The 22,162-nt window shown below is 45.8% G+C and overlaps 2 protein-coding genes across 3 annotated transcripts; both read left to right on the forward strand.

Annotated features, from left to right (window-relative positions):
* The first annotated feature begins 10,357 nt into the window (after positions 1 to 10,357).
* On the forward strand, positions 10,358 to 17,277 carry Mettl17 (methyltransferase like 17). The gene is made up of 14 exons (XM_027386616.2): positions 10,358 to 10,509; positions 10,637 to 10,790; positions 10,870 to 11,004; positions 12,333 to 12,414; positions 12,689 to 12,770; positions 13,056 to 13,129; positions 13,963 to 14,057; positions 14,539 to 14,609; positions 14,901 to 15,008; positions 15,232 to 15,300; positions 15,869 to 15,919; positions 16,310 to 16,402; positions 16,771 to 16,955; positions 17,037 to 17,277. The coding sequence occupies exons 1-14, from the start codon at positions 10,432 to 10,434 to the stop codon at positions 17,140 to 17,142; spliced, it is 1,383 nt and encodes a 460-aa protein (XP_027242417.1). The 5' UTR covers positions 10,358 to 10,431; the 3' UTR covers positions 17,143 to 17,277.
* A 1,537-nt stretch (positions 17,278 to 18,814) lies between these two features.
* Slc39a2 (solute carrier family 39 member 2) lies at positions 18,815 to 20,952 on the forward strand. Of its 2 annotated transcripts, none has more exons than XM_027386617.2 (4): positions 18,815 to 19,100; positions 19,273 to 19,403; positions 19,639 to 19,689; positions 20,041 to 20,952. In XM_027386617.2, the coding sequence occupies exons 1-4, from the start codon at positions 18,986 to 18,988 to the stop codon at positions 20,671 to 20,673; spliced, it is 930 nt and encodes a 309-aa protein (XP_027242418.1). In that variant the 5' UTR covers positions 18,815 to 18,985; the 3' UTR covers positions 20,674 to 20,952. The 2 variants fall into 2 exon arrangements, with proteins under 2 accessions (XP_027242418.1, XP_027242419.1); XM_027386618.2 differs by having other exon boundaries at positions 19,639 to 19,772; positions 20,041 to 20,425.
* Positions 20,953 to 22,162: the final 1,210 nt, after the last annotated feature.

Here is a 22,162-nt window from a genome sequence, read left to right on the forward strand (position 1 = left end):
GATGGGGCCAGACACATGGCCTTCCATGCCCACTCCATCAGGCCACACGTGAGGAACTGCCACATGTTTAGCAGTCCTGTTGGCTTTCTTATGCAGACTTCGTTTGCATAGCCATGATGGAAGTGTATACATCAATGTAGGAATATGACTAGACAAAAAGATCACTGTCTGATGATAAAAGCCTCCGTGGACAAATCCATAGAAACCTGTCTATCCACATTCTTGGCTTTTCTGTATAGCATTCCTTCCTCCTTGGAGTGCAGCCAGCTCTCTCCTGAAGTGAAAGGTCTTAAAACCTCCTGTTACACAGGTTGTTCAGAAAATTTTCTTTTTCTTTCCTTTTCTCTTCCTTCTTTCTTTCTTGCTTTCTGTTTTTGTTTGGTTTTTGGTTTGTTTGTTGTTGGTTTTGTTTCTGTTTTGGTTTGTTTTTGAAACAGGGTTTCTCTGTGTTATCCTGTCTATCCTAGAACTCTGTAGACCAGATGGCTGGAATTCAGAGATCTGCCTGCCCTCTGCCACCCCAGAGCTGGGATTAAATACATGCACTACCACACTGAGCCAGCAATTTTCTTTATGGTTAGCTCCAAGAGAAAATATGCAAGGAGTTCAAGGTCCAATGCCCCATTTTAGAAAAGAGAAATTGCAGTTTCTATGGCCTGCATTTGAAAGGAAATTTTAAGCCAGGAAAACTGTGAATGAGTGTGTGTGTGTGTGTGTGTGTGTGTGTGTGTGTGTGTGTGTGTGTGATACTTTTCATTGTACATACTTAATTTACATGTAATTTTATAAACACAAACTACCAAGATATCACATATCTTTTTATTGTATATACTTTCTTAATTTAATATATGCATTATAATATAGCCCAACATCTGTTCCACATTCTCCTTCTGAGCCTGGGAAGAGGGTCTGTGGGAACAGAAGTCCCAAATCCTGAAGAACTTGTGTATGAAATGAAACCTGACACTGTCAAAATAATGCAACACAGATCTGACTACAGAGCCATACCTTCAGAGTCTTTGCCCTCAAGCCAGAGAGCAAGGCTCTCTGCACACACCCCTCACTACTCTCTTCTCCTTCTTCACGTCTTCTCCCCCCCCCCCCCCCCCCCGAGGGGTCTGAGGCTCCATCATGGCACAACTGAGATTCCCTTTAGACTTTTCTGTCTTTTGTAGAAGAGGATTGGAATCAGACTTTTCTTTGGGCCTATAGCTTAGGCTTGTTCCTAACTAGCGCTTACATCTTAAATCAACCCACTTTCTTTAATCTACACTCTGTCTTGTGGCTCGTCACTCAGCTCTCTGTACTTCCCGTGCTGCCTCCTCTGAGTCTGGCTGGCAACCCCACCTTTCTGCTTCCCAGAGTCTTCTCTGTCCCTGGAAGTCCACTTAACCTCTTCCTGCCTAGCTATTGGCCGTTCAGCTCTTTATTAAACCAATCAGGTGGTATCTTGGTAAAGACACAACTTCACAGTGTACAAAAAGATTATTCCACAACAGAGGATAACTGTCTGAAGAAGAAGAAGAAGCAGATTTAGAGGAGGAGGAGGAGGAGGAGGAGGAGGAGGAGAAGGAGGAGGAGGAGGAGGAGAAAAAGGAGAGGAAGAAGAAGATTTAGCCTGAGGCCTGTGGGCTGCAGGACAGCATTAGTTTGCAGTTTTCTGAAGCCAGTGATGTTGAACAGTTTTTCATGTCATTCCCACTCTGAATGCAAGGAAACAAATGACAACTAATGCTGGGGAGGATGTGCACAGAAGGGAGCCCTTCTACACTGCTGGAAGAAATGTAAACTAGTCCAGCCGTTATGGAAATCAATTCTCTGAGCTTCCTCAGAGAGCCTCATGAAGGACCTGGTAGGCCAGGAGACCAGCTCCCTATGTGAACCCACTATGCACAGGCCCTGAGAATACTACAACTTCTTCAGGAGGACATTTGGACATGTGGTGACAGTTAGAAACCCATGTGTTGATTAGCTTGAGTTCTTTAGTTCACTAAAGGATTTCAACATCTGGTAGGAGTGGTGTTGCATGTCATTTATTCTCTGGTATTTAGAGGTCTTGCAGACCCTGGAGACCCTTCTTCTGTTCCACATCATCAGATCACAGCACTGGATGAAACTGTCCCAGGTCCTGCATACTAAGGAGGCCATGTCTGCACAAAGATTGGGTTAGAAAAGCATCTGCTCTAGCAGCAGAAGCAAGAGGAGGGACTTTGTGGAAACCATATTTTCTTTGAGAGTCATAAAGTGAGAAGCATTTCCTTTCTCAGTGTCTCCTTCCTCTCATTGTCTCATTGTCAAGAAATTCCAGAGCCAGTGAGATGCCTCAGTGGGTGAAGTGCTTGCTATCAAGGCTGATGACCTGAGTGCTATCCCCAGAATCTACACTGTAGTAAAGAACCAACTCCCACACATGTGCCTGTCGGTATAGCCTCTCTCTCTCTCTCTCTCTCTCTCTCTCTCTCACACACACACACACACACACACACACACACACACACACACACACATGAATGCTAAAAAGATGTTTTAAAGGAAAGAAAGAAAGGCCTTATGCAAAATGCCTCTGCTACATTTCCTCCTCACATTTCCTACTCTCTCTTCTTCACTGTCCCAGGACCTGGCTTAGTCACCTTCTTCATTTACATCTTCAGGGCTCCTTCTTTATTTCTGTGCCTCTGCCATGGCCCAGATTATTCTTAAGCATACTTCTTTTTATAAAGAACGTGTCTTCCAGAGGGATTATGTGCATGCAGGTGTAGGTGTTCTCACAGGCCAGACCAGGGTGTCAGATCCCCTGGAGCTGGAGTAACAGGTTATTGTGACTTACCCATTGTGTGTCCTGGGATATGAACTGCAGTCCTCTACAGGAGCAAGTGCTCTTCACTGTCTAACTGCTGAGCCATTCTCCAGTCTCTCCTGACCAAGGTCCTTGCTTCCAGATTTGATAAAGAATCTAGAGTGGAATAGTACATCACCTAAGAAAAGGGCCACATCCTTCTAAACAGAGGATAAGACTCTTCCCCCATTCCAGAAGGATATTAGATTCTCACCTGAATTAATAAATGCCAAACATGCATTTGCAATTTACTGTGGGGATTAGAAAGCTTTTATGTTGGGGTTTGAATTAAGGTCCTGTGAGGACATAATGAATTTGTGACAGGGACAGCGGAACACCCCATATTCGTATTTCTCAAAAAGAGAATTTGGAATGCCAACAAATGTGTGATGGAACACAGGAGTGCCTGCAACCTTCCTCACCTGCTAGAGACTGGTTAGGTCAAGTGATGTTCCCATGCTGTGCATTACATAAGCTTGAACATGCTGGCCTGCTAATCAAGGTTGCTTGCTGAAATGTAACTCTATTATCAAAAGAGCTGTAATAATAAAAATGAGCCTGGTGGTAACAGTTTGCACTGTGTGCTCCCTTGCCTTGAATGCCCTGGTTTCCTGTTTCAATCAGGAAAGACAATTTGGATGCCTTCTTAACTTTTACATCACGTCTCCCCCATATCCCTGTAAACCAAAGCAAGTATTTCACAATCCCATTGTATAAGGAGATAACTGAGCCTTATGACTTATCCAAAGTTAGACAATGGTGAGCCTCTCAATTGCCTGGGAAATAAAGTGCTCTGGCATTTGCATTAGAATCTGATTTCATTCTGCTTAACCTGCTGTGACTCAAACCTGTAATCCCAATCACTCTGGAGCCTGAGGCAAGAGGAGCACAAGTTCAAAGCCTGCCTGGGCAGGTTAGTCAAATCCTGTCTCAAAACAAAAAGAAATCAGAGCTGGAGAGATGGCTCAGTGTTTAAGAACACTGGCTACTCTTCCAGAGGTCCTGAGTTCAATTCCCAGCAACCACATTATGGCTCACAACCATCTGTAATGGGATCTGACTCCCTCTTCATGAAGACAGGTAACTCATATACATAAAATAAATAAATACTTACAAAAATGAGAAGATAAAAAGAAAGAAAGCTAGAGATGTAGCTTAGTGGTTGACTTCTCCAGTAAAAGGAGAGGAAGGGAGAGAGGGAGTCAAGGAGAGAAGAGGGAAAGGAGAAAAAACAGACAAAAAGAAAGAAAAGAGGAGTGGGGAGGAGGAGAGGGAAGAAAGAGATAGATTGCTAACCTCTGCCTTCTGACTGCTCACTCAGGCCCATACCAACTCCTGCCTCCTGCCGGCCCATTCTTCTCCCCAGGACTAACTACAGAGGAGTCCCCACAGCTGCCTCTGTCCTCCAGTGAGAATTCTTCAACCTACACAGTCTTGATGTCACGCCCCACCCTTCTTTACCCAACTCTAGGCTGAGGATCGCACAAAATCAAGAGCCAGGGATTCTGGAGTGGCATTACACCTGTCTCCTCCCAAGATGAATGGTGGGCTGTGGTGAGGAGCAGGTGAGGGTGGTGAGGCTAAGTACTAACTTGTTATCTTTCAGGGAATCGAAACTGAGGCTGATCCAGCTGAGAGTTGCATGAGTGCTCCCACGGTGTGTGGGAGACAGCGCTACAGAGACCTCACAATTCAGGGGTGAGTCAGACTCACATGATTGGCAGGTGAGCCGAAATAAATGCAAGCATTCCTGACTCTGAGGTTCTCTATAGAACTGGCTCTGCTCCTTGAGCCTGGCTTTTCTCATCGGTCACATGGCGAAATGCCCCGTTTATAGTTTGTTTTCTGTTGCTAATAACACAACACCACAAACTAGGTAAATTCAGTTTGACTCACAGTCTGGGGGGGGGGGGGCAAAGCTGAGGGGCCATATCTGGTGGTGGCCTTTTTGCTGGCAGACTCCTGGGGTGATACAGGGCATCACAAGGCAAGAGACAGAGAGCATGCATGTGTCGTAGTCTCTCTCCATATAAAGCCACCAGGGGCCAGGCGGTGGTGGCACAAGTCTTTAATCCCAGAACTTGGGAAACAGAAACAGGTGAATCTCTATGAATTCAAGACTAGCCTGGTCTACAGAGCGAGACACAGGACAGGCTCCAAAGCTACAGAGAAACCCTGACTCAAAAAATAAATAAATAACTTTTAAATAGCCATCAGGAGCCAAGAGGTAGAGACACACACCTTTAATCTCAGCACACATGTGGCAAAGGCAGGCAGATCTTTGTGAGTTCAAGGCCAATCTGGTCTACAGAGTGAGCTCAAGGACAGTCAGGCTTCAATCATGTCATCATCTAATCTTTATTTATCACCTTGCAGGTCTTGTGCCCTATGGCTCAGTCACTCTGTCAGGCCAGGCTCTGTTTGTGTTATTTGGTTCTGTCAGCTGCTCGGCCAGCTCATCCCTGTCTGGCCTCCTTCCCTCAGGTTTCAGAGCTCCTCTTGTGAGTAAGAAAGCTCCCACCTTGATCTGACAAAAGCTCAGGAAGGAATCGTTATTTTCCTCATCTGGAAAATTAATGCGAAAATTCACTTGTGGTACATGGCCCATAAATAGCACAAGCTATGTAATTCTTTTCTGGGAAGAAATGGGGATGCTTCATGGATGCTGTCATGGTCCCTAACACAGATATGCCTTTCATCTAGCCTGTGGTCACATGCGGGGTGATGACAGTTCTACTGCAAAGCTCCCCAAAGGCTCAGATCCCTGTTTAGTGTCCACCTGCCTCTTCACGACAAACAAGCATTTATTCTGTCTATTTTATTTTGTATCATTTTATCAGGGTTCCTCTGTGTAGCCCTGGCTGTCCTGGAACTTACTCTGTAGACCTAGCTGGCCTTGAACTCAGAGATCTGCCTGCCTCTGCCTCCTGAGTGCTGGGATTAAAGGGGTGCACCACCATCATCCAGCCAGCAAGTATTTTTCTCAAACACACTCTTCTTAACCTGAAAGCCTTGGGACAATAGAACAGTTGTGATCATTCTTCACTTGTTCCATTTTTGGAGGACACTAAGATAGAAAAATAGAAACTTCATGTTGCCCTTTGGTGGGGCAAAACTTCCCTCCCTTTTCCAAAATTTCTTTGTTTAAGTCCTTCATAAAAAACTGTTCTGTTGGATTTATAATTCTCAAACTATTAGTCTAGTCATGTCTACAGCCCTTCTGGAAGGTATTCCTGCCCCACCAGGGGTGCTTGCCAGGTAGAAAGGCCATAGAAAATAAAGGAACTTTTGTCTTGTGGCCTGGGCTCTAGGTGCCTGCTTGTCTTTCCTATTTAAGAAGCTGTCTTTACTTAGGGATCTCAAGGAGAGCAGAGGTCCTTCATGATACCACGGGAGCAAAGGAATGCAACTCATATTTGCCAATCTACCACAAAGAATTCAGTAGACATGACAAAATTGGAACCACTGGATCAAAGGAACACCACCATCCCGTTGGTTCTGCATACATCACAAATAGCATTCCGAGAAGTTCACACCTACTCACAATGCAGAGCAACGGTACTGCACACCAATGTTTAACATGTATATCTTCACAGTAAAGTTGAGTAACTTCTCAATGCTCACTTCTATACAGTTTCTCTGTACAAAATAACAGTAATCATTATTAATACAGTAATCATTTCTAAAACTTGCTAAAGCTAAAGCCAAATGTCATTTTCTTTTTTTAAAAGATTCATTTTATTTTATGGGGAAGGAGGCAATGTGCACATGAGTACAGACAGAAAAGAAGCAGAGGAAGGCACTATAACTGTGGACTTCACTGAGCTCCCCAGGACTGAATCTATAACTGTCTGCCGGTCTTTGTGTGCAGTTTCTCAGGCTGGGTAGAGGCCTCTTCTACTTACGAGAGAAGGTACATGGAGTGACCTGACTTATCTTGAAGGAAACTATTCTCTCACTTGGCATCCCAATCATCATGGGAGGAGCCCATAGCTGGAGTGGTGCAATTGGTGGCAAACGGGTCAAAGATCACAGGGAAATCACACAGCATACTACCCCCATAAATCTGGGAACGTGGTGCCTTAGTTAGGTTTCTCTGTTGCTGTGATAAAGCACATACCAAGAGCAATTTGGAAAAGAAATAAGTTTAGTTGGGTTATACATCCTAACCACAGTTCAATGTTTCCAGACCTCTGAAAAATAGAACTGCTTTCTCATGCCTAGACCCCCAAAGTTAGGCACAGTCTTGTGACATGGGGTGCAGCAGCAAAAGTCTGAGATGAGCTTTACATAATAAATATAAGTCAAAGTTTTACAGAGGAAAAATTTCAAAAGCAATTGATGTTCTGAAATAAAAACAAGAATGCATTTATTGGACAATATATTATTTATATGATATGGCTTCCCTTTTCAAATTATAGCATCCCAGAACACAGATAGCATGTACCTGTAAATTCTAGTACTCCAGCAGCAAAGACAGAAGGGTCCTAAGATCAAGGCCAGCCTAGGTTACATAGAATGATGTTATCAAATGAGGAGGAACAGGGAAGGAGAAGAGGAAGGGGAGGGAGAAGAGGAAAAACAGCAGGGGTGGTGGGAAAACTGCAACAGAAGATGGAGGAGGAGGAAGAGGGAAAGAAGCTGGTTTGGGTGGTGCACACACACCTATCATCCCAGCACTTGAGAAACAGAGGCAGGAGGATTGCCATGAGTTTGAGTCCAGCCTGATTACATAGTAAGGTCCAAGCCAGTGCTAGAACCACACAGCAGGACCTTGTCCCAGAAAGAGGAAAGGAAGGAAGGAAGGAAGAAAGGAAGAAAGAAAGAAAGAAAGAAAGAAAGAAAGAAAGAAAGAAAGAAAGAAAGAAAGAAAAGGAAAGGAAAGAAGAACTGGAGAAATGGCTCAGGAGCTAAACTCCAGCCACCCAGGCCTGAGGAGAAGCACAGTAGTGCACTTCTGTAATCCCAGCACTCCTACAGTGAAATGGAGAAAGACAGAAAAACTGCACAGAAGCTTGCTGCCAGCTAGCCTAGAGTGCACAGGCCAGCAGCAGAACTAACAAGTGGGACTTTGACTCAACATGATTGGAGGTAGGAGCTTCTCCCAAAAGTCCTCTGATCCCCAAACACACACTATGGTACTAGCACACCTGTACACTGCCCCCCCCCACACACACACACCAGCTATACACATCACACATTCCATACACATACCGTATTCATATACACACGCTATATACACATTTACACACATACATACACATACAAAAATAATAATTTTGTAAAAAGTAGAGATTTTGTAAGATGCCTTGATTAGAGCAATTTATAAGAGAAAGTGTTTAATTGAGGTTAATGATTCCAGAGGATTAGCATCCACACTTTCAGAGTAAAGGCATGGTATCAGGAATAGCTGGGAGCTCACCTATGGAACTGTAAGCAGAAGGCAGAGCGAGCCACTGAGAATGGCACCAGTTTTCTGAGAAACCTCAAAGCACAGCAAGGCCACACCTCCTAATCCTTCCCAAACAGTTCCACCAACTGGGATCAAAGAATTCAAACACAACCTGGTGGCGGTGGTGGCACATGCCTTTAATCCCAGCACTTGGGAGGCAGAGGCAGGCAAATCTCTGTGCGTTCACGGCCAGCCTGATCTACAAAGGGAGTTCTAGGACTGCCAGGACTGTTACACAACGATACCCCTGACTCAAAAACCAAAGGGGGGGGGGAGAATTAAAACATATGAGCCCATGGGGGCTATTCTCATTCAAACCACCACAGTCAGTTCTTGAGATGTTGTATTTCCAATGAAGAAGTTACATCTCTATTAGCAATTTGATAGGGAAAAGAGGAATGTCATTCACAGACACTACCAATTCTCTGATTTCTTCTCATTCCCCAGTGCTCAGTCTTACCTGGCCCCCAAAAACTTGTTATTTTCATGTCTGTTTTTAAAATGATATGGATGAAGAATAACAATTTAAATATATAATCATGTCCCTTCGAATTCCAAAAGTACTCATAAAAATAGCAGCATAAATTTATTGAAGGTTTACTTTGACCCAGACATTTTCATATCATTACAACAACCCTTTAAAGCATCAACTGGCATTGCTCTAGAATCTCACCACCAGACCCCAGGGGTAATACCCTATGTTCTGATACCTGCCTACAAAAAACGAAACAAACAAACAAACAAAAAAACACATTCAATCTTCTATCATGTCAGACCTGTAAGTGGCAGTGATATTTATTGTTCAGCACAAGCCAGGAATTTAACATAAAACTAAAGTACAAGAAATGCAAAGCTGAGGCTGGGCATGGGGCACAGGCCTTTAAACCTAGCACTTGGGAGGCAAAGGCTGGCAGATCTCTGTGAGTTCTAAGCCTTGTAGGCCAACTTGGTCTAGATAGTGAGTTCCAGGCCAGTCAGAGCTATTAGAGACCTCCGAACAACAAAAACAAAATCAAAGAGAAATAAAGGAAATGTGCAGTAGGTGGCAGCACATTTCCACAGCTGTCAACCACCCACCCTCGAGGCTCGAGAGTCATTTGATAAAGTCAAATCTCTACGACCCAGAAACAAACCAGGCACCGATGTATCCAGCTAGTACAGTTGCCCATATGTGGTCGCGTAATTATTCTATCTGTACTGATGATTATGCAGGGTATGCTTCTACCGCCACGAGGTTAGAGACGAAGCCACAGCTGTGTAAAGCGTGCTTCCAGGAACCAAGAGTTTACAGCACCCTGAGGCCTTTTTAATGCCACACGTTAGCACTTTGGAACATTTAGCATAAAACTCTTCATTTGCATTCCAAGGACCAACAATACCCAGTGTAGTGTTGTTTAAAGATATAAGTCGGACTTTCAATTCCCTAGCGTTTAATTCAGCTGCCACCTAATAAGCTCGCGATCTTGTACGCGTTTAACCACATGAAAAATTAGGTTAATAACAGAGGTTTGTGGGAATTCGGTGTACTATGTGGAAGTTCTTAACCTTTGAAAGCCTGGAGCATACTCGGAAAGACAACCAACAAACGGAAGAAAAAGTAAATCAATTAGGCTTTATATTTATTAAATTGCTAAGTATAATAATTATTAGCTTTCGTTACACCTAAATTTCATTGGTCACCTAAATCTGATTTTTGTTACGGTATTCTCCCGTTTTACTCGGGGAAAGCAGCCAAGGCTCAGAATTCTCTGGCACCAAACGAAGACAAAGGAAGTCAACACGTTCTGTCTTCACCTGCCCACCCAACTCTCAGCCCCGCCCCTGGCCCTGCCCAGGCCTCGCCCCGCGAGTCCCCGCCCCCTGCGAGGCTGCTCCCCGTCCCCAAACCCTCCCCTGCCCCGCTGGTCTCCGCCCCAGGCCCGCGCAGTTTGAGACCACGCCCCTTCTGGTGACTAAGCCCCTCCCACGTACGGCTTCCGTCGCAAAAAGATGTACATACAGATCGCTTATTGGCTGCTAGCAAATACTCCCTCTTCTCATTAGTTGACACCGTCCGGGTCGAAGTTCCACGGAAGATGCTTTCAGCTACTTGGGCTGATGGTCACAGACACTTGCACTTCCGTTTCCGGTGTGTCCTGGAGCCATGGCTACCGCCAAGGAGGTGAAGCTTCTAATTAGGTGCTGCAGATGGTGCCGCAGCCTTCGAGGATCCCAGTCCCGAGTAAGTGCACCCTTCCTCTGCTGGCAAAGAGCTGGTTTCCAGGGACATCTCTCGGAGGAGGAGCGACCTCGGCGATGCCTCCCGCAGCAGGCACGTGCAACCTTTCTGTTTCTTTCGCGGTCTGCAGGCTTTCGCCGCCCTTGTGCCCGGTGTGTCCCAGGTAGACAACAATTCCGATTTTCTGGGGAAGACGCCCCATCGTAAGCATCCTGGCATCCTGCGTCTTCCGCACGTGCGGCTGCCGCAAGCACTGGCTGACGCAGCACAGTTATTGCTTCTTGGTGAGAAACTGCGGGAAGGGAAAACCAAAGAAACAAACGAGGCCACCACATAGTGATGTCTTTCCATCTGTGGCCACAGAGAGACCCGTCCGCAATGTAGAGAAGCAGGTGCAGGCGCTCACCAACTATCTCTGGAGCCGACATTTGCCAGTAGAGCCTGAGGAGTTGCAAAGACGGGCTGCGGATCTTGAGAAAAAATTCCTAGAAAGCCAAGGTAGGATTTAAGACTAAAAGTGAACCATATTGAAATGTCAGTGAGAAGTTAGGAGCAAGGAATAACAAATCTCTCGGATAAATGCTGCCGTTTTTTTGTTGTTGTAGTAACAGCAGTAGTAATGCTCTACTAGAAGGTAGATTGGGCCAGAGGTTGCCCTTGGAGATTGGATAAAGGTCAGAAATTTATATATTTGGGTTTTTTGTTTTCTTCATTTTTTTCCTACCTCTTCAAGTCTGATAGATTATGACTATATGTTGATTCTGGTAGAATAAAGGCCGTATAGGTGGCTGGCAGTAAGTAGTGAGATCTACTTCAGGAGTAGAAAGTGATTACATTTCAGATTATTTTCAAGATTGTGAACTTTATATTGCAAATTTGCTCCTTATTCTTGTATTCCCTTCATGTCCCACGGTACCTGGTTCAGAGTAGCTGTCCTAGTGTTCTATTGCTGTGAAGAGACAACTCTTATAAAAGAAAGCATTTTAATTGGCGCTAGCTTACAGTTTCAGTCTATTGTCACCATGTCGGGGAGCATGACTGCACGAGTGTGGACATGGTACTGGAGAAGTAACTGAGATTCCAACATCTGAGCCTGCAGGCAGCAGGAAGAGACTATGGGCTTAGCATGGCCTTTTGAAACTTCAACGCCTACCTCCAGTGACACACCTCCCCCAAAAAGGCCACCTCTCATAATCCTTCAAATAGTGCCATTCCCTGGTGACAGAGCATTCAGTCAGTGAGCCGGTGGCAGCTGTTCTCTGTCAAACCACTGCAGTGGGTGTTTATAGAATTTTACTACGTGGTCCTGAGCTCAACACACTCATGAGTCCTAGATTCCAAGCGCCTTTCTATTGGAATATTGAAGATGTCTCACTACTAAGTGTAAAGGAAGTGAAAATGTCCATGAAGATGTCCTTATTCTAGCTTTTAAATTTTTATCACATGGGTAGGAGAGAGAGCACAGAGTAAAAGCATGTGCCACAGAACCTGATGACCTTCTACCAAATGGTTGGAGGTGAGAACTGACTCAGACCTATACACACACAATAAATAAATGTAAAAAAAATTAGTTTTTTTATCAGACTTCTGTTTACTCTGAAGCTTGGATAGGTTAAGTTGACTAAGGTACTATCAGAGGCAACATACTGTTCGGTCCACTCTGGGACAGTGGTGGTTTACTCTCTCCAGAGGTTTCTCTGGGTTTGGCTTCTCTTGAACTTGGAGCGTTTTCTCAGGTGGGCGTGGGGGAGGATTAGGTGGGCAGTGTACTACATTGGATCTGACCAGTTCTCTCAGGTCCTCACCTCCAGCCCTTCTCACCCTAGACTCAACTCAGACAGAGGAGAAACTTCGTGGGGCAGTACTGAATGCCCTGCGCAGAACTACCTACCATTGGCAGAAACTCAGGTAAGGACTTGTAGAAAGGGTACAGAGAAGAAACATTGAATATAAGGACTTGTAGAAAGGGTACAGAGAAGAAACGTTGAATTGGAGGAGAGCTGAGAGAATTAATCACCTCTGTGTTTGAGAAAGCTTCCTGGACTGTTCTGTATTGGGAAGGGAAACCCAGAAGAGTCCTCTGCAAATTTTTCATTTCCTAAACGTCCGAGGGTCACTGTGGGGCTGGTGTATTTCCTGGTGGGGGATGACTGATTTTTATTTTCTATTTATTTATTTGCAGTTATAATGAAGAGCTGAGTCTGATATATATGGCAGCAAGATTGGACGGTGGTTTTGCAGCAGTTTCTAGGGCATTCCATGAGGTGAGTCTCTCATGTTCCCACCTGACCCTGTTATCGTTGTTTTTATTACCTGTAAATTAGTCTTTTGTGAAAGGAGTTCTTGAAATGTTATAAACACGTTAATTATCCTATTATCCTTTGAAATAATTCTATGGCCTGAGAAATGTTTAGCATCACTGAGATGTTTCCTATCTCAAAGTATTTTTATTGAATCTTATAAAGCATTCATGTTCCACCTCTGTCACGGTCCCCTAACCTTCACTAAGGCTAACTGACCTTTCTGTGGGTGTCATGTATTTTCTTCAGATCCAGGCTCGAGTTCCAGAGTTCCAGCCACAAACGTTGATGGACTTTGGATCCGGCACTGGTTCTGTCACCTGGTAAATAATTTTCTTAGCCCTTGGTGGTGTCAGTTCTAATTCTAGAGAGTCAGATCTTCAATACCACCTCAGTGTCAAAAAACTGGGATACTAGAGAACAAGAAAGTTAGACCTAAAATGTTGTTGCCCTCAGATTAGACAAGGCAAAAGAAGGTGTTCACATTAGGGTCAGATTCAAAGCAGTGCACATGAAAAAGGTTCAGTACTTGGGTTAAAAGAGAAAGCAATTTAGTGTAGGGAATAGATTTTACATGCCAATCAAAAATTTTTTGTCGACGGGCATTGGTGGCACACTCCTTTAATGCCAGCACTCAGGAGGCAGAGGCAGGTGATCTCTATGAGTTCGAGGCCAGCCTGGTCTCCAGAGCGAGTACCAGGATAGGCTCCAAAGCTACACAGAGAAACCCTGTCTTGAAGAAAGAAAAAAAAAAATTGTCTACAAGTCAGTTTTGTTTTTTTTTAATCATCTGCCTTTTATTTCAGAAGTTGTAAATGTACCAAGAACATAAAATAACACTGTTAGCTTATCTGTTTTAATGTAATGCCCTGATTCCCCAGGGGCGGGATTGAGAGCAGGTGGGTTTCTTAGAGGAATGACCGTGTCGGGACTGGAGAGATGACTGACTCAGAGGTTAAGAGCACTGGCTGCTCTTCCACTGGTCCTGAGTTCAATTCTCAGCAACCACATGGTGGCTCACAACCATCTATAGTAAGATTTGGTACCCTCTTCTAGCATGCCAAAACTGTATACATAATAAATAAATAAATCATTAAAAAAAAAAAGGAATGACTGTGTGTCATAAAAATTGGTGGTTTTCATCTTGCCATCTCAGGGCTGCTCACAGTACTTGGGGCCAGAGCCTCCGTGAATATGTGTGTGTGGACAGTTCAGCAGCCATGTTGGGTTTGGCTGAAAAGCTACTAAAAGGTGAGACCAAGCTCTAATCCAGGGATTTCCAAAAGTTGAGGGAGTTAGGAAAGAATTTTATTGGGATGTAGAGGAGAGAGTTATAAATTAAGATAATCGGCCAGGCGTTGGTGGCTCATGCCTTTAATCTCAGCACTCGGGAGGCAGAGGCAGGCAGATCTCTGTGAGTTCGAGGCCAGCCTGGTCTCCAGATCGAGTGCCAGGATAGGCTCCAAAGCTACACAGAGAAACCCTGTCTCAAAAAGCCAAAATTAATTAATTAATTAATTGAGATAATCTGGGCTCCTTCCAGTATTACAGTGAGACAATATTAGAGGCCTTTATGGGACTCTGGTTGGTTGGATGGGATTAGTAGGCCACGTTTTTAATTACAGTCCTGCACCTCTCAGCTGGGGTTATCTGAGGAATGTCTCTTCACTGAGTGTAAACTTTGGCTATAAAGTTTATGTTCTGTCTTTGCTGCCACATCTTTCTTCCGTAGGTGGTTCAGAATCAGGGAAGCCCTGTATCCCAGGTGTCTTTTTCAGACAGTTTCTACCTGTGTCACCCAAGGCAAGTAGCAAGTAAGTTATTCTCAGATCTAGTGTGGCAGGTGGACAGCTGTGGTTTCAGCCTTGAAACCCACCATTGTGTGTTAGAAGACAAAAGAAGCAATAGAAGACATTTAAGACACCCATAATCTCAGGACTCAGGAGCTGAGGCAGGAGGATTACCATTGGTTCAGGTTCAACCTGGAATACATAATGAGATATCTTGGGGTCAGGAGGATTTAGAGGCTAGGAATTTGTTGTGCTTTTGGATAGGGCGATGTCAGATCTGTTTGTCCCTTATCTTGGTCCTCAGGTCCAGTTTGATGTGGTCGTGTCAGCCTTCGCCCTCAGTGAACTACCCAGCAAGGCTGACCGAGTTGAGGTAGTTCGGAACTTGTGGCGTAAGACAAGCCATTTTCTGGTGAGTTGAAATCCTTTCCCCCTCAAGTTTTAAAGCAGCTTTGTGGTTCTGTGCCTTGTCCTCTGGTTATCACATAGTGTTTTTTCTCTTTTATAGCTCTTTGCACTTCCTCAGGGTATCCACCTTTCACACAATGCCCACTTCCCTGCCAGTGTCCTGACAGCGCTACTGGCATTTGCTTTGGGATTCAGAGCGCCTGCTTATTTCCTCTGTTTGTAAACAGGTGTTGGTGGAGAACGGAACAAAAGCTGGGCACCATCTTCTCATGGATGCCAGGAACCTGGTCCTTCAGGTGAGGTTCCTTGTCCTCAGTCCTTCCCCTTTCTGTCGTAAGGTTACTGTTACTGCCTTGGAGCTGGTGGCTGTCCCACATCTGTAATGGTGACTCATGATACAGCAAAGTGGTTGGCAAATGAGAGTTTCTAGGTCAAACCCCCAGCACAGTACCTGTTGCCCTGGGAGCTATGCATATTCATGTCTTGACAGAGCTCACCCTGCAGACTGCAGTTAAGCACCTCAGAGATGGGTGCTGCTCACTCCTTTCAAAAACTTACTTTGCTGACTCCTGATTGACGGTGTTGCTGACCCAAGGACTTGTCTCAGTGAAACCATGTGAACCAATATAGAGTCCTAAATTTAATTGAGTGAGAATGAGGGTTTTTTTTTTTTTTTTAGTGGCGGTTGCTGGTAGGAGACTACAGTACCAAGCACCAAGTCCCTGCCTTTCTGTAGCCAGCTTAACTGGGTGAACATGGTTTGTCGGTATTAGAATTATTCTGGGGAGTTCTCAGTTCTCTGCGTGCCGAGGTTGGATTATGAAGATAGATTCCACAGGGTCAGCTTTATTTCCTTGGTTGCAGGAAAAAGAAAAGTCCCCTTTGGACCTTCAGCCTGGCTTTGTCTTTGCCCCAGTAAGTACCACTCCCTCCTGTCCTGTCCTGTCCTGTAGTCAGAAGCACAAGAGGGTGACACTCAGCCACTCCTCTCCTTTGTCATTTACTGCCTCCACCAGTGACCGCCACTGCTTTCCCACCCCCTCGCTGCTGTGCTCCCCTCCCCCAACCCCTGTTAACTCTTGACACTTTTAAATTTATTTTACTTTTCACTGTGTGTGTGCTGTGTATGTGGGTGCATGTATACATGCTATAGCATGCTTGTGGAGGTCAGAGGACAATCGGTTCTCTCCTCTGTGGAATTTAGGGCATCTAATGCAGGCCATTAGGTTGTGCATCGAGCACCTTTACCAGAAGGTACCTCTCCCCAGCACCAGCGTCACTGATGCATCTTCCCTGTATTTGCAGTGTCCCCATGAGCTTCCTTGTCCTCAGCTGACAGCCTCCAAGTCCCTGGCCTGTAGTTTCTCCCAGCCATACCATCCTATCCCCTTCAGCTGGGTATGTATTCTCAAGAGTGTGTTGCAGGAAGGAGAAATAGCCTGGGAAAACAGGATAGCTAGATAGCTCAATGGGAGCTAGATGGGGTGTGTGTGTGTGTATACATATACATATGTGTGTGTTTGTATGCATATACGTGTGTGTGTGTGTGTGTGTGTGTGTGTGTGTGTGTGTGTGTGTGTGTATATATATATATATATATATATATATATATTATATATATATATATATATGGGGTGGGAAGAGCTGGAGAATTCCTGGAATAATGTGGAGCTCTATGTGATTTCTAGAGTATGAGAAAGGACTTAGGCATGTAAAAAGGGAGTGAAAAGGTTTGTTCCCTCTAAACAACCCCTATGTTTTTTTAGAATAAGAAGCCAAAAGAGGAAACATTCTCTGTAGTAATCCTTGCCAGGGGGTCGCCAAAGGAGACTAACCGCTGGCCCCGTATCACTCAGCCTGTCCTTAAACGGCCTCGCCATGTGCATTGTCACCTCTGTTGTCCAGATGGGAACATGCAGCATGCTGTGGTCACAGCACGTCGGCATGGCAGGTATAGGAGACATGACTGGTTGGGGAAATGTAACAAGAGCCTGCAGCCCATGTTAATGCCTCTTTCCCGTGTGTGCTCTAGGGATTTGTATCGCTGTGCCCGAGTCAGCTCCTGGGGAGACCTTTTACCTGTGATAGATCCACCTGCGTTTCCTCCGTCCCCTGCTGAAGAGCCCACTGAGAGTTGACAAGGATGTGTAACCAGTGTTTCCTCCCATCACACCTGCCAAGGCCAAAGCTACCTGGTGTCCAGGAAGAGAGTGCTGGTACCCCTGTGCTTGTAGTTGTTTGAAATTTTAATAATAAATCTTTTAAGAACAGAAGTGATTTTCATGATTCTTTAAAGATATGTAGGGGTCAGTTGTCCTGGCCTATCTGTAATGAAGAGAATGCTGAGATCTCAGTGAGATCTCACAGCGTCTACCAGAGATACTTCCTTGAAAGATGGCTAGGGTGGTAGGGTAAGACACCTCCGGCCCTGTGAGAACTGGCTCAGCAGGTCTCAACCCATGTTTATGTGGGCCTCATAAGTGGGAACTAGTAGTTAGCTGACTTCTTTACCCCTGTCTCTTTGCCAAGGTAGCCCTCCCTGGAGTTTGCCTCCTTCCCCTCAAGGTTGGTCCCTTCAGAACTAAGCCTTCCATCTCTACCCTCATCTAGATCTAGTCAGAATACTCCTGTTTAGTTTGTTTCTATCTTCCTGTTTCCTTTCCAGAGCAACCCCAGTTCACATCAGGAAATGCTAACAAACCCCCAAACAGTCAGGGTGGTACCCACCAGGAAGGCAGTCCCACCCACCCCTCTCTCTCAGCATAATTATGAGCTATAAAGGGAAGGGGGCAAGTTGGTGACTTCACAGGTTTTGATAAGAATCAAAGATCTTAGATTTCCTGTCACTGATGGACATCTGGTAGGCCATTGAGCAATCTGAGGTTCTGCACATCAAGTTTGTAAATTGTCCTGTATGACAAAAAACAACAAGGTTAGCAGTTGATAATTATAGGAATAGCAACAGGGACATGCACAGCTTATCTTGACCAAAAGGAAGAAAGGTGCTCTGCCTGGCTTTTTTGTTTCTTTGAAGTTTGTGGGTTTCTTTAAACTTTAGGGAAAGGGAAGTGTAAAAGAAAAAACAAAGGACAATTTCACTGGTGGGGCTTCATTACAGAAGCAGCATAGTCAGAAGTGGTAACTGGTGGGGCATAGTGGCCCATGCTTTTAATCACAGCACTGGAGAAGCAGAGGCAGGTGAGTCTCTGTGAGTTTATCAAGGCCTGCCTGGTGGTCTACATAGTTCCAGGCTAGACACAATGAGAACCTGTCTCAAAAGAAAAGTGACAGTATGTTGTAACACTAGGAATCTCCACTCACGCCTGGAAATTTCCATGCCTGGAGCTATTTTCCTGGAATTAGAGGAAAGGGGAATCCCTTCGCTTGCTAATTCCCACAGAAGAATAGCAGCCCTCTGCTCGGCCCCACCCCCTCTCTCTACCCTCAAGTGGCCCCAAATCCTCTCTGAAAGGGTTCAGTTCAAGTATCAGTACAGCACCTGTAAGACTTGGGATAGGGTAGAGAGTGTGGAAGCCTTAGATGAAATGTCCTGACTGTGGCAGGACCAAATTGCCCCACATATAAATTATCTGGGACGTAACTACCATAGATTGCCCCATTTGAGGTTAGATCAACCCCAGACATGAACTAAGACTCCTCAGAGCTCTTGGATTAGTCACAGCATTGAAGAGAAAATTTCACTGAGCTATACCTGGCAGTGAGTCTGGAGTTTCTGGTTTGGAAGCTCAGGAAGGCGTGTGGCAGGGGAGGGGCCTCCAGATAGGGGGAGGGCTGGTGGCTGGGGTTGAGCCCTAGTCAGCTATGCGGCAGCCAGGGCTGTGTAAGCCCAGATCGCCCAGGACAAAGAGGACATCAGCAGTCTCCTGGAAGTCACCCAAGGGAACACTCCACTTTGGACACCTCAACTGCTACAGGCTGCATTCGTCATTCTGAGGCCGGTGCTCATCCTACACACCAAAGATGGAGGTGCTGCTAGGAGTGAAAATTGGCTGCCTGTTTGCCCTTCTGGCTCTCACACTGGGCTGTGGCCTTGCTCCCATCTACTTCAAATGGTTCCAGATGGATGCAGCTACAGGTACAGCCCTACTCCATCTCTGTCCCTTACACTAAGGCTTATCTCAGACGTTTCCTGACATCTGGCTTGGGTTCCCATGTGCCCACAAAGACATTGGGTGCCATCTGTTGCTCTTCATTCATTCCCATTTATCTCATTGCTGACTGAAAGATAACTTCTGCTTTCTTACTAGGTCATCACTACAGAGTTCTCAGCCTCCTGGGCTGCGTCTCTGCCGGTGTCTTTCTGGGAGCAGGGTTGATGCATATGACTGCTGAAGCCCTGGGGGGAATTGAATCAGAAATTCAGAAATTCATGGTGCAGGTGGGTAGCAGAGAAATTGAGTGACAGGGCTGAATGATAACCAGAATGATTACCAGAAGCTGGGGGCGATAGAGGGAAAGCCCAGGGCACAGAGGGTGCGTGGGACAGCAGCTGTTGGACAGAAGAGTGGAAGGTGGTCAGGTTGGGTGTCTAAGGAAAGCTTGATTGCTGAAAGGGCAGGACAGGAGCTAGCGCAGCCCCAGACTCAGTCTAATCTCTGTTTCTGTCTCCCTAGAATAGTACAGGGAGTAAGGGAAACTCTTCTCAGGATGCTGCTTCCAGCTATGTAAGTATCTGCAGAGAGAAGAGAACCAGGGCTTTTCATGCCCTCCTGACATGTGAGGAATACCAGGAATCTCTTCTCAGAAGGTGCCAACCTAACCCTTCGTTTGTTGACCCTCAGAAAAAGTTCTTGCCTTACTCTGTCCTTCCTACCCTGGAGCCTCTTTATTTCTAACCCAAGTGGCATTTTGTCCCTCAGCCCCTCTCGTTTTCTCACTTGTGCATGCCTGCTCAGCCTTATTCCCTCTTGTTCTGTCACCAGATTTTCCCATTCTCTTCTCTCTCCTGGTCCCGCGTCCATCCAGTGTCCTATCTCCTTCCCGTCCTGACTCCTGGTCCCTTTTTCTGTTCCTAGGTGGAGTATCCCTATGGAGAGCTCGTCATCTCCCTGGGCTTTTTCTTTGTCTTCCTTCTGGAGTCGCTGGCTTTGCAGTACTGTCATGGGGACACTGGAGGATCAACAGCACAGGGAGAGGAATGGGGAGGGACTCATGCCTTTGAATTCCACAAGCACCCACCTGTGCCCTCACCCTCACGGGGGCCCCTCCGCGCCCTCATCCTTCTGCTCTCACTGTCCTTTCACTCCGTGTTCGAAGGTCTAGCCGTGGGACTGCAGACAACAGTGGCGGCTACTATACAGCTCTGTGTTGCTGTTCTGGCTCATAAGGGGCTTGTGGCATTCAGTGTAGGCCTGCGGCTGCTGAAGACTGGCGCTGGGTCACGGTGGGCCACACTCTGCATACTGTCATTAGCACTCATGTCCCCTGTGGGCCTAGCCCTAGGACTGACTGTGGCCGGAGGGGCCTCGGGACCAGCGCAGGGATTAGCCCAGGCTATATTAGAGGGAATATCAGCTGGCACGTTCCTATATGTCACCTTCCTAGAAATTCTGCCCCGGGAGCTGGCTTGTCCTGAGGCCCCTCTGGCCAAGTATGGCTGTGTGGCTGCTGGTTTTGCCTTCATGGCTCTTATTGCCTTGTGGGCCTGAGAGATTCCTCACTGCACTGACGGACCTATCTAGGATGACTTCTCCTGAGGACACTCCCTGAATGACTTTGGCCCTCACACATTTTTTTTTTCCAGTGAGACTAAGCATTTACAAGGCACAGACTATTCCAGATTTTATATGTAAGAGATCCTGTTCTTGCTCAAGACTTAGAAAGGATGATTGTTTAAGTGCCTATTTAACTGGAAAATTGGTATCAAGACCATCACTCCAGGATTTCTAGTACGTGTAATAAAATGCCCATTTTGCCCTTTCCCTTCAGCCACATTGTAATTCATGTCTCTGATGAGGAAAGGGGGGTGTGGGTGGAATTGGGACCCAGAGTCATTTTAGTGGTTACAGGCCATTCCCCCAGACATAGAAGGACTGCTAGAACTTCAACAACCCTTTGTTGCCTTACTCTTGGGAACTGAAAAATAGAACACCATTTGGAGGGAGAAAGACATTTAAAAACAGAAACCAGGGCTAGATCTTTTTCCTTCACTAACTACCTCAACCCACTCTCAGTGTCTGCCATTTTCACATAGAGTCTGGTGTAGCCTCAGGGACACCATTGCTACCTTTTGAGCTTCTCATTCTGGCTGCCACAGGCTGAAGGATTAAAAAGCAGTGTTTGTAGAGCAGGCTGGCGCCAAATAAATACCTCCGGTGATTACTCTGAGGTATAACCACCTAGTGACTTTCCTTCTCCCTGCCTGACCAACTGCTACCAAGGACAGTGCAAAAAAGCAGCTCTCCTGGAACTGAGGAGGGACAGGGTAACTGCTCCCCTGCCCTGGCCTAGTTGGAGCATCTCACACTTGGTGAAGAAATGAGAAAGGAAAGATGTGCCCTGAAGCTCACTTTGCCCCTTCTTTGTGATTTCCAGTGTGATAACCCAAACAGCTTTAACATGAACAAACTCTCCTGCATTGTTCTTGTCTCTGTCTTTGTCTCCTTCCCGTCGTGTTCCCCTCCTGAAAAAGTAAGAGATCTAAATCCAGTCTCCACAACGGGGAATGATGAGAAAGCAATGGGTGAGCAAAAACAGGAGTGGGGGAGGGGAAATACTTCCCCTGGAGCACTGTCCTGTTGTGTCTTCTCAGCACTGATGCAGGGAGTAAGGTACGCAGGAGAACCTGGGGTGCACCAAAAGCACCAGCTTCGGCAGGGAACACCTGCAGCATGACAGGTGCTGTGCTGTTGTTTGTACACACACCTCACTTGCACAACTCCAGCAGTGACATTATCCCTGTAATAACCCAGGAACACTGGCATTCAGAAAAGTTAGTTTGATCACTTAGCCAATGAGGCCTCAAAAGTCACTTTCCTTTAACTGTATAAAAAGTTCTGTAAAGAGTCTTTCCTTCCTTGTGTTTTCCCTTCCCAACACCCATGTTCACCCTGTATGTTAGAATCCCAGATCAGCTCAGAGAGTGTACAGCATAACTGAGGAAGCATGAATGGGAGGGTATTCAGGAAGGTGTGTGTG

Source organism: Cricetulus griseus, assembly GCF_003668045.3.
Source record: "Cricetulus griseus strain 17A/GY chromosome 1 unlocalized genomic scaffold, alternate assembly CriGri-PICRH-1.0 chr1_1, whole genome shotgun sequence".
NCBI classification, from domain to species: domain Eukaryota; kingdom Metazoa; phylum Chordata; class Mammalia; order Rodentia; family Cricetidae; genus Cricetulus; species Cricetulus griseus.

Excerpts from the sequence above, each read along its gene's own strand:
- Slc39a2 (XM_027386617.2), top strand. The coding sequence starts at position 18,986 with ATGGAGGTGCTGCTAGGAGTGAAAATTGGCTGCCTGTTTGCCCTTCTG. Across the intron at positions 19,404-19,638 it reads TTCAGAAATTCATGGTGCAG|AATAGTACAGGGAGTAAGGG; the intron begins GTGGGTAGCAGA and ends CTGTCTCCCTAG. Across the intron at positions 19,690-20,040 it reads AGGATGCTGCTTCCAGCTAT|GTGGAGTATCCCTATGGAGA; the intron begins GTAAGTATCTGC and ends TTCTGTTCCTAG.
- Mettl17 (XM_027386616.2), top strand. The coding sequence starts at position 10,432 with ATGGCTACCGCCAAGGAGGTGAAGCTTCTAATTAGGTGCTGCAGATGG. Across the intron at positions 10,791-10,869 it reads AGCACAGTTATTGCTTCTTG|AGAGACCCGTCCGCAATGTA; the intron begins GTGAGAAACTGC and ends CTGTGGCCACAG. Across the intron at positions 15,009-15,231 it reads GTAAGACAAGCCATTTTCTG|GTGTTGGTGGAGAACGGAAC; the intron begins GTGAGTTGAAAT and ends GTTTGTAAACAG.